General features: G+C 40.1%; 1 protein-coding gene across 1 annotated transcript in view; it reads left to right on the forward strand.

Moving 5' to 3' along the window:
• LOC109917488 (nuclear transport factor 2) overlaps positions 1 to 11222 on the forward strand; it is a 13398-nt gene extending 2176 nt beyond the window's left edge. Inside the window, exons 2-3 of the mRNA XM_048608852.1 lie at positions 482 to 580; positions 10733 to 11222. Of these exons, the coding sequence (XP_048464809.1) occupies positions 482 to 580; positions 10733 to 10846 (213 nt within the window). The 3' untranslated portion in view covers positions 10847 to 11222. The remainder of the gene's footprint in view (positions 1 to 481; positions 581 to 10732) is intronic.
• Positions 11223 to 12193: the final 971 nt, after the last annotated feature.

Genomic DNA, 12193 nt, shown 5'->3' on the forward strand with positions numbered 1-12193 from the left:
CAGAGTTTTCTAATGCAAACATTCTGGGATCTACTGTTAGTTTGCCATTTTGAATGGGGCTTATTTGTGGATGATTCCACACACCGGTACTTCAGGGGCTTTTTACCTGTGATATCCTAAAATGTATGCTTCCTTCAGTGCTGCTGCTCCCTGGGTGTGCCTGATTGTGCAGAAATGCGGTGTTCTACAAATTAAAGCATACTGGTTATTTTGCACATTGTGATACAAAAGCTGTCTAAGATTAAAAAAGTAACTGGCAAGCAGGCCCTAAATTCAAGTTAACTCTGTCCTAAATAATGGGATTTTATATTGTTTTCAGGAATTTGCTCCTTTCTTCAAGTTTTGGAAATTTGCAACATCACAGTTTCTGCTTTAGAGTCTCCTATTAGTAATAATTGTCTTTATGCTTCAGATTCAGTCTAAATTATTAAAGTAAAACTTCATTTGCCACTTCTTTCTTTCTTTCTTAAACACTCTCTAGAGCCTACCATTTCAGAAAATTCAGCATAGTATAACTGCAGAGGACCATCAACCAGCACCAGACAGCTGTGTTCTAAGTATGGTTGTAGGGCAGCTAAAGGTGAGTTGGGAAATTTGGAATTACCTCCTTAGTGTGTGGCTCAGTTCAATAATGACTTAACAGAAAACAATCTCCTTGTCAGTAGCAAAATGGATGTTTAAAACTGGTAGTATGATCAGTTAAAATGCTGACACTTTGTATTTTCCTTCATGTTCATTTATTATCAAAAGTAGTAATTGCATTTATTTGAACAGTTAAAGGGCAGAAAAGTGGATTAGGCTGTTGAACCTTGCAGGTATCTTCTGTCATGCAGTTTGATCATGGCTGAACTGTATCTCTGATTACTTCACCCACCTTTGTTGTTCTGTAATCCTTTAGTAGTATTTCCCAATAAAAATCTCATAATCTAGTTTGGGAGAAAGTCTCCACGTTTGCACTGCCCTTTCTCATGAAGTCCTCCTTGACCTGACCAAATCCTTTCCTTGTCCAAAGCACCTCAATTAGGTTTTCCATTCAAAGAAATACAAGCCAAGCCTATTCGATTTTGTCCTGTTATCATAGCTCCAGTATCTGTTGAATCTATGGTGCAATCTCTAAGACCAATCATAGAATTGTCATGTCTCAGAAGGAGGCCATTTAAGTTAGTGTGTCTGCATTGGGGCTTCAAATGAGCATCATGACTTGGTGCCAATCTTTGGCCTTTCTCCATATTCTTGCACATTTTGTTTCTATTCAAATAACCATTGAATGCCTCAGTTGACTCTGTCTCCATTCCACTTCCAGGCAGCATATTCCAAACGAAAACCAGCTGTTGTATAAGTTCTCTTTTTTTCTCTTGTACCACACTTGCTTCTCTTGCAAATCACTTCATCTGTGCCATCTTGTTCTTAATACTTTTACAACCAGAAATAATTTCTCCCTATGTACGGACCCCTCAATTTTGAACACTTCTATTAAATATATTCTTGGCTTTCTTTCCACACAACAGTCCCAGTCTCTCCATTTAATTCTCATGTGAAATTTCTTATTCCTAGAATCATTTTTGTAAATCTCTCCTGTAATCTCTCTCTAAAACCATCCTTCCTATCTTGTGCCTAGGACTGTACTCTAGACTCCAGCTGAGGTTGAATTAGTGTCTTGTACAAGTTCAGCATAACCTCATTCCTCTTGTACTGTGTCCCTACTAATAAAGTCTGAGGTACTGTATGCTTTAACTGTTTTCTCCACTTGTCTTGCCATCTTTAATCATATGTGCTTTGCTCCTGGGCCCCTTATGTATTTTTTTTAGTTTGCTGATGGAATGTGGGCATCTCTGGCTAGGCCAGCACTTATTGCCCATTCCTTATTGCCTAAAGGGCAGTTAAGATTCAATCTCACTGCTGTGAGTCTGGAGTCACGTAGGCCAGAGCAGGTAAGGATGGCAGATTTCCTTTTCCTAAAGGATTTAGTGAACCAGATGAGGTTTTTCAGAAAATTTGCAACTGTTTTATGGTCGTCATTAGACCCTTAATTCCAGATTCTTTATTGAATTCAAATCCCACCCTCTGCCATGGCAGGATTTAAATCCAGGTCCCAGAACATAAGCTGAGTTTCTGGATTAAAAGTCTAGTGATAATACCACTAGGCCATTACCTCCCGCATTACACACCATATTTTATATTGTCCGTCCATATTCTTCTTAGCAAAATGCATCATCTCATTTCTTCATATTGAACCCCATCTTCCAACTATCTGCCCATTCCATCAACTTGCCTGTGTCTTCTGCATAGTTTACAAATGCTTCCAAGTTTTGCAAACTTTTAAATTGGCCCCTGCACATCAGATCTAGATCACTTATACATCTGGAAAAGGAAAGGTCCCAATTCCTAATAGTGGGAGACTCTACTACAAACTTTCATCCAGCCCAAAGCATTGACCGCTATTGTTTCCTATCACTCAGCCAGTTTTGGATTCACCTTTCTACTGTCCTTTTTAAATTCCATGAACTATAACTTTACTCATATCTGTTATGTGACACTGTATCAATGTCTTTTGAAGTCCGTATAGAGCACATCATTGACGGTATCCTCATCAACCCTTTGTTACTTCTTCAAAAAAAAAAACACCCAGCAAGTTGGTCAAACTGGATTTCTGGCAGAAATCCATACTGGATCGCCTAAACAACCTACCTTTTTCATGAGATTCCTAATTCTATCCTAGATAATTTCCTAGAAGTTTTCCCACCAGTAAGTTACAGTGCACTTGCAATTTCCACTCACTTGCTTCAATTTCTTCAACTGTATCTCAACCAGTCCTCCTGCTTTGTCCACTTCAAGTCACAATAACTTAGCCATCACTTTCTCCATATCAATTTTGAACACTTCTGGTGATACAGCTTCCTCCTCTGTCACCATAGCTTTGATAAAGACGGATGCAAAGTTTCTTCTTTTATTGACCCTCATGATGTGGACATTGCTGATTGGGCCAGCGTTTTTTGCCAATCCCCAAGTGTCCTAGAAAAGATAGTAAGCATTCATTCAATGTGCTTTTCTCTATGTAAATCCCCTTTTTAGTTTCCAATTAGTTCTACACCACCTTTTACCTTACAGTTGCTATTCATGTGCCTATAGAAGACTTTGGAATTCCCTTTTATATCAGCCACTGGTTTTACCTCCTCATCCCACTTTGTTCTCTATACTTTTTCACCTCCCCTCTTAACCTTCTGTATTCTTGGTTCTTTTTCTTCTAACTGACAGATTAGCATACTTTACTACTTCCTTTTAATTTGTATCTGCTTTTTCCTCCAAGGAGACCTACATTCGGTTGGGTTCCCTTTTTTTCTTAGGGAATATACCTTGATTGTATCCAAATCATCTCACTGAAGGTCGCCCATTGTTCAACTACAGTTTTACCCATCAACTTTTGGTTCCTTTATTTGGCCCAGCCTTGTTCTTGCTCCATTGAGCCGATTCTCCTCCAGTTGATTATTCTTTCTTTGGATTTCCTGTTGTCCGTTTCTGTTATCATAAACCTAATGATGCAATAATTACTGTCTCCCCAATGTATCCCCAGACATTTGATCTACTTGGCCAACTCAGTTCCAAGAACGAGATTCAACAGTGTTTAAAAGGCATTGTTTAACAAATTTAATAAAAACACAATCTCAAGGCAAAATTGAAATAGCAGTTAGGAATTGGTTCACTATCTGAGTGGATTTAAGTCAATGACTAGTTGAATTCTTTGGTTGAGTGTCTGTTTAATGTGACTTTTGTCAAAATCCTTCATATAACTGGTTCAGTGCTGTCTTTGGTGTAAAACTGCTGATTAGGAATGCTGACTCTGTCAGAAGCTAAATAATATCCCACTAGCTACAACTGAGTTTTTAAATTGTTATCACACTCTCTTTTTGCTGGCAATTTCATTAGCTAAGCAACAAGCATTTTTTAAAAAAATCCTATCATGGGATATGAGCATTGCTGGCAAGGCCAATGTTTGTTGTCCTAATTACCCTTGAACAGAGTGGCTTTTAGGCCATTTCATAAGTTGGTTGAGAAACCAATACACTGATTTGGATTTGGAGTCACATGTAAGTACAGTAGACTTTCCTCCCATCCTTGAACACAGTGAACCAGATGGAATTTTCCAACAACCTGATAGTTTCATGATTTCAACGCCATGTGTTTATTTTGTTTTTGAATTTAAGTTCTGTATGTGGTGAGGTTTGAGCCTGTGTCTCAAGAATATTAACAATGCCATTATCTCCCTTCAATTTGAGTGGCCGATGCAAGTTTTTGACATGCTGTTTACCTGTACAATTTTTTTTATCCCTTGGAAACGATAAAATGCCCAAGTTCAGATGTTTAGGTAATTAAAGTACAGTGGTAGTCCAACATAACATGGATTAATGAATCACCTTATTGTTGTGTTTATAGAAAGATGGTTTTGTGACTGCCAAGTCCCCACTTGCCCTGACTTCTTCCCCTGCTGCCATATTTTCTTTGCATGGTATCATCAATCAGCTGTTCATTTTATAAGAGTTATTTCCAAAACAGTTTCTCAAATGTAAGGTTCTTGTTGCAAATGGTGGGAGGTGATGGTGTCATGGTGATTGTCACTGCAGTAGTAATCTAGAATTACAAACTAATTATCTGGGGACACTGGCTGAATCCCACCATGACAGGCGTTGAAATTTCCATTGAATAAAATCTGAAATTAAAAGCTAGCCTCATGACAAATGTGCAACCGCTGTCAATTGTTGTAAATACCTATATGGTTCACTTGTGTTCTTTAAGGGACTTAGCCATCCTTACCTGCTGGCTTACAGGTGACTCCAGATCCACAACAACTGATCTTTAACTGCCCTTTGATAGTTACCAACTAGGCCATTTCAAAATGCTATGAAGTCTAAAAGAAATGATACTCTATGGACCACCTGACATCAGCCTATGTGCCTAAATGGCAACATCACTATTGATCCTGCAAAGTCCTCCTTACCAACATCTAGTGGCTTGTGCCAAAATTGGGAGACTGGCCCACAAGTCAGTCCAGCCACAGATACTTTCAGAAGCATACCTTTTATAGATAGTGTCCCAGACATCGCCATCACTTTTTCCTGGATATATCCGGTCCAGTGTTCCCACAGCTTTCTTTCTGTTCCCTGAACTCGGCCAATCTGGCAGCAACTTCAGGAACTCTAAGTGTAGACGTGATTAGCATGCAGATGCTGATTGTAAGCAGAACCTTGGAGAAGCTGTGTGCGTGGCTAGAGACAATGTTGGTCTTGACCCACTGGATATACTTGCCAGATGGGTGACATGTTGGTAGTTAGAGATGGGATTTACCCCAGGAGTCCTGAAAATTCACTTCCTACCCTATGAAATCTCATGGTATTGAATCAAACAAAAAGCAACAAAAATCTGATCACAAACTACCAACTGAAAGATGAATGGATGAGGACAGAGGTACAGGAGATGACTCAAATAGTTAAGGGCCCTGTCAACCATGTGGCGGGGGGGCGTGAATCCTTGGTTGAGGAATAAAGAGGACGTGTTGGAGGCACCCCAGTGGAAGGTGACCGAATCACAGCAGATTTGACAGTTGTCAAAGTCATGAGCCATACAGCACAGAAACAGACCCTTTGTCCAACTCATCCATGCCCAAGCTAAACTACTCCCATTTGTCTGCATTTGGCACATTTCCCTCAACCTTTCCTAATCAAAGAAACGGAGGATGGAATGAAATCCTTGCAGAAAGCAGGGTGAGAGGAAGTATAGTTAAGGTAATTGTGGGAATCAATCGGTTTGTTGGGCATATTTATGGATGCCCTATCCCCAAAAATGGAAAGGTGAAATCAAGGATGGAAGTGAAGAATCTGAGATGGACCAGGTGAAGGTAAGAGAAGGACAGAAGTTGAAAGCAAAACCATTGGATTTTTCTAAGAACTAAGGAAGCAGCACCGATCACATTGTCAATGTATTGGAGAAAAGAATTGTGGGTGGGTTCCCCATGTAGGACTGAAAGAAAAATTCTACATCCCCAAAGAGACAGCCATTACTGGGCCCCATGCAAGTATCCATAGCCACACCTTTGATATGGAGAAAATGAGATGACTTAAAGATAAAAGTTGTTCAATATGAGAACCAGACAGAGGAAGTTGGTGGATGGTGATTGTTCCAGCCTCTTCATGGAAGAAGTAGGCAGCCTTCAGACCATCTTGATGGAGAATGAGTGTGTGGAGAGATTACATAAATATGGTAAGGAGGGGATTGCTACAGCCAGAAACCTAAATTGTGAAGCCAACATAAGTCAGACAAATTGTGAATTTAAGTGGGAAGAAACTGAATAGAGGGAACAGTAGAGCCAAGATAGGAAGAAATAAGTTCAGAGGAACAGGCTGAAATGATGTGCCTGCCAGGACTGTCTGGATATTTGTGGATTTTAGGAAGGAGGTAGAAGTGAGCAATGCACAGTTTGGGGACAGAGGTGGGAAGCTTTGGAGGGGATATCTTCGGAGAAAGAGGTCTGTGACAGCCTTGGAAACTACACTCTGATGTTCAATGGTGGGGTCATGTGTGTTGAGATAGGAAGAAGTGTCTTGAGGATTTGCACTCGGCTTCTGTCAGGTAGAGGTGAGCGTGCCAGATGACAACTGCACCGCCTTTATCAGCAGGTTTGATACCAATGTCAAGATTGGACCGGAGGGAGTGGAGTGCACCAAGGTCGTGTTGAGATAAGCAAGAATGGGTGAGAGGTGCAGAGAAATTAAGGCAGCCAGTGTCACGTTGGCAGTTCTTAATGATGAGATAAAGTACAGGGGGAGAATTCAGGTGGAGGGGGATTATTGGAGTGGTTGAAAGGGTCAGTGGTTGGGGGGGTGGAAAGAGGGTGGAGGGGGAGGACTCTGGCCCAAAGAAGTAGGCACAGAGGTAAAGGCAACAAGAATTCAGCAATATCTCATGGCTGAAATACATTGAGGTGGGGGATTTAAATGGATAGAACTAATTCCTTTGAGCACTGATTTAGCATCAGATGGGAATATTTGGCAAGAGGTGGTGGAGTGAGAAGGGATGGAGTCAGAGGAGGAAGAATCCAAAGGGGCATTGGTACCTGAGCTTGTCTGTCTTAACGCCTGAGAGGAAGAGAAGAAGTTTCTAGTTATAGAATCGAATGAAATGGAACTGTGGATCAGAAAGTTTTGGTATGTGCATATGGTGGTGCAAGGCGCCAAATGTGGATCTCAATGTAGCAGGAGCAGCTGTCTGAGGAGCATATGTATTTGAGATGCTTGTAATCTTGGATGAATTTGAAATATGAAGAATGAAATCCATGCGGGTTAAGACTGAGCAAGAGACATTCACTGAGGAGGGATGTTTGGTTGTAGAAGCAGTGAAGAACATGGAGACAGAGAAAGCAGTTAAGGTGGAATATGCCAAAAGGTTAAAATGGAAACCTCGCTGGAGAAAATAGCAGAACTTCAAGGTTGGTATTCGGTGAAAAGTGGCAAATTAAAACAAAATACTGCAGATGCTGAAGAAACTCCCACAGACTTTGCAGTATCTGTGGAGAGACAGAATTAATGTTTTTTGAGTCTGATGTGAGTCTTCAGAGTGGAAAGAACCTGGAAAATGGTAGTTTTTATTCTGTTGACAGGGGAGAAGCCTTTTGTTCCTTAATACCTGAAAGGAAGAGACAGGAGTGAGAATAGCTGCCTTAATATCAAGGCAGCCTTTCACTGAGTGGCATTAAGATACCCTAGCGATCTGCAGTCAGTGAGAATCAACAAAAAACACTCTAGCTGAAGTCATCCCCAGTAGAAAGGAAGATTGTTCTAGTTGGTCAATCACTCAGCCTCAGGACATCATTACAGCAGCTCCTCAGGCTGGTGCCTTGGTCCAAACTATCTTCAGTTGCTTCATGAATGACCTAACTTCCATCATGCAGTCAGAAGTGGGGATATTGTGGAATCCTCTGTGAATGTTCAGAACCATTTTTGACATTGTAGAAGACATGGACAACCTCCAAGCTTAGCTAAAAATAGATTAGAGATAGTCAGCATGGTATTGTGTGAGGAAAATCATGTCTCACAAACTTGATTTTTTTTTTCAGGAAGTTATCAAAAAGGTTGACAGCAGTAGATGTTGGTTTTTTGGATTTTAGTGAAGCCTTTGATTCCGCAGATGCATGGTAGACTAATTAGTAAAGTTAGGTCACGTGGGATTCAGGGGGAGCTTGCCAATTGAATATATAATTGGCATAATGGTAGGAGACAAATGAAGGGTTGCTTTTCGGAATGCAGGCCTGTGACCAGCAGTGTTCCACAGGGATTGGTTCTGGGTCCTCTTGTCTATATAAATGATTTGGACGAGAATAAAGAAGGCATGGTCAGTAAGTTTGCAGAAGACACCATTGTAGACAGTGAAGAGGGTTTTCTAAGACTGCAAAGAGATCTTGATCAAATGGGTCAATGGGCTGAAAAATGGCAGATGAAGTTCAATCTGGATGAATGTAAGGTGCCTCATTTTGGTACAGCAAACAGGGGTAGGGCTTAAACCGTTAGTGGTCGGGCCTTGGGTAGTGTTCTAGAATAGAGAGACCTAGGGCTGCAGATACATAATTGTTTTAAAATTTCCATCAGAGACAGGATGGCTAAAAAGGCATTTGGTGTGCTTGCCTTCATTGCTCAGACCATTTGAGTATAGGAGTTGTGATGCTATGTTGAGGTTGTACAGAACATTGGTGAGGCCTGTTCTGGAATACTGTCCAGTTCTGATTTGCCCAGTTATAGGAAGGATATTATCAAGCTAGAGAGGGTTCAGAAGAGATTTACCAGGATGTTACCAGGTATGGAAGGTTTGAGTTAGAAAGAAAAGCTGGGACTTTTTTCACTGGAGCGTAGGAGGTTGAGAGGTGACCTTTTTATAGAGGTTTATAAAATTGTGAGGGGCCTTGATAGGGTTAATGGTAGGTGTCTTTTCCCTAGGAGGGGGATTTCAAGACTGGGCGCACATTTTTAAGGTGAGAGGAAAGAGATTTTAAAGACTTGAGGCAAATTTGTTTTGGAGGGTGGTTCATGTGTAGAATGAGCTTCCTGAGGAAGTGGTGGATGCAGGTACAATTATAGTCTTTAAAAGACGTGGATGGATATATGAATAGAAAACGTTTGGAGGGATATGGGCCTGGATCAGGTAGGTGGGACTAGTTTAGTTTGGGATTATGTTTGGCGTGGACTGAAGGGTATGTTTCTGCTCTGACTCCAAGTGGCAAGTAACATTCGCACCACTCAAATGCCAGGCAGTGACTACCTCCAAAAGGGAAAGAATCTGACCGTCACCCTATGTTTTACCATTGAATGCTAGACTCATTGCTGAATCCCCTACATGAACATTCTAGGGATTATCATTGACTAGAAACCGAACTGAATCAACTATACGGACATTGTGGCTACAAGAACAAGTCCAGTTAGGAATTCTGTGGCAAGTAACTTAGCTCATGTCTCCCAAGTACAAAGCTGATGGGAATGTGATGGTATACTCTGCATTTGCCTGCTCCAGTGACACCATGCAGAACAAAGTGACCTGCTTGATTGGCACCCTATCCCCCACCCTCATTGCCACTGATGCACATTGGCAGCAGTTTGTAGCATCTCCACAACATTGCACTAGCTCTGAACCTGATAAACCCATGACCTCTATCATCTAGAAGGAAAAGGGCAGCAGATGCATGGGAATAACACCATCTAGAAATTCCAATCCAAACCACACTGCCCTGACTTAAAACTATCTCACTGCTCCTCACTGTCAATGGACTAAAATCCTGGAATTCTCAAAGAATAGTGAGTTTCCCTACACCCAGAGGTCTATGTGGTTCAAGAAGGCAGTTGATCACCACCTTAAGGCCAATATAATGAGTATTAAATCGTGGCCAACTAGCAACATCTACATCCTATGAATGAATTTAAAAGCTGTAGAAGGGAGAGAACATCTAACATGCAAAGATGCATTGCTTTTATGTTCATAGTTCATTTCTAATGACAGTAACTTTCACATGTTGCTTCTGATAGTGTTCAAGATTTGAAACCAGATTGGTATGATTTGTTTTATCTTCATTTCCTCTAATAAAATGAGTAATAAATTTACAAGCTGTCAACTGCCATCTTAAGATGAAAAGCTTTGCATCAAAATGTAGTGTACTTTTATTTCTGTACTCAAATGTGTTTTTATATGTTGTATATCTTTCTGTAGTCTATATGTGCAGCTGCACATATAGAGGGGGAAGAAAATGTTATGGTGTTGTTTCATGGTCTCCGCTATACTAGAAGGAGAACTGTTGACACAGAGGCAAGGAGAGCTCTCCTAATCTTCAATAGGACTATGAGATCCTTTCTGTTAACCAGAGAGGGCAGATGGGACCTCTGTCATGGGGTGTTGTTTAGATGAGACTTTCACAATGTAGCAGTCCTACAGTTCTACACCAGAGTTTGAGCTTGGACCTGCTGCATTAAAGTAATATGTATATCTGCCTGATCTTAAATATTTTCTAATCAACCTGTTCAGAGATGTTATTACATACCTCAAGAGCAGGTAGGATGTGAACCCACTCCTCTGGGTCCAGAGGCAGGGACATTACCACTGGACTTGCCAGATCTTAAATACAGAGTGCTGTACAGAAGTTACAATTTTTTTTGTGTTGCAGTATGTAACCTTGACTAATTAAAATCTTTTGTTTCTCTCATAGGTGGATGATGACCCAGTGATGGGTTTTCATCAGTTATTCCTTCTGAAAAATGATAATGATAAGTGGATCTGCACAAATGACATGTTCAGATTGGCTTTACATAACTTTTGCTAGGCTCGTTTTGCAACTGTAGTCATATTTCAATCAGCCAGTTGTCTTTTACACTGAAGCAGTGTATTCACATAGGCACTGTCGTGGTCCAGGACCAATGTAATGAACTGAATTGCTTAATGAAAATGGTTGCAGTATTTTGTCTACTAGATTTTCAATCTGTTCAGCATTCAAAGGTCAAATACATGATCACAGTGTTTACTCATCCAGTGAATGAAAATGACAACGTTTGAAGTTATCTATAAATGGTTTCTGTAAGTGTCATTTTTTTCATGAAATAATTTGAATCTTGGACTTTACTGGTTGGATATATCAAAATTTGTTCTCAGACTTGCTTCATTATTTGATTTTTGAAAAACGAATAAAATAGTCAAACTAAGCCATAATTAAAATGAAAACTTCTGATGTGACCATTTTATTCATGAAGGGTACTAGACAACAGTTACTAATCAATTCAGAAATTTCATCATACATATTTGACAGGTTCTCAAAAAATGTTCAAGACAAGGACCTGTTTTTTGGATTTTATTTTAAATAACTAAGGAATGTCTAGTGGGATCTATAAATATTTCATCCACAGTGATGGAAGTGGAGCTGTAAGAGTGCAGTTTTGGAAAGCCCTTTGGTTATAACCAATCATTTGACTACAAAAACAGAAGTTGCTGGAAAATTTCAGTAGGTGTGACAGCATCTGAGAGGAGAAATCGGTGAATTTGTTGGTCCGGTAACCCTTCCTGAGAACAGAAGTCACCAGACCCGAAACGTTAACTCTGATTTCTGTCCACAGATTCTGCCAGACCTGCTGAGCTTTTCCAGCAACTTCTGTTTTTGTTTCAGATTTACAGCATCTGCAGTTCTTTTTGGTTTTTAATCATTTGACTACAGTAATTGAGGAACTGAGTCAAGACTTTTAAAAAGACATTTTTAAAAGGCTTTAAAATTTAAGGTCTAGGTGAATCTGGAAGTAGCAGCAGTATAGCATTGATTGGCAGCACTGATTTCAACAATGGAGAAAGTCCTCAGCTTTGGATTACAATCAGATGGTCACTAAATGGGAAATGATGAAACTATACTCTGGCTGGCAGTTCTTAAATTACCGGAAAGACAACATGAACGATCAAAGTTCACTCATAGTTGTCAGGCTATTGTGGCACTTGAAGTGCAGTGTATTGGAGCATATCAGAAATTTTGAAGGTACTTGGGGCAACCAAGTCTAAAATTGGCAATATCACACCAGAATAGCAATTTGTAAACAATATTAACAACTGAAGATTGTTTCAAATAATTGATTTACACACATTACTATGATTCAGCATTATTCTTCAGATATCAGCCATTTGCCTTCACAAA

Source organism: Rhincodon typus, chromosome 2 (genome assembly GCF_021869965.1).
Source record: "Rhincodon typus isolate 14 chromosome 2, sRhiTyp1.1, whole genome shotgun sequence".
Classification (NCBI taxonomy): Eukaryota; Metazoa; Chordata; class Chondrichthyes; order Orectolobiformes; family Rhincodontidae; genus Rhincodon; species Rhincodon typus.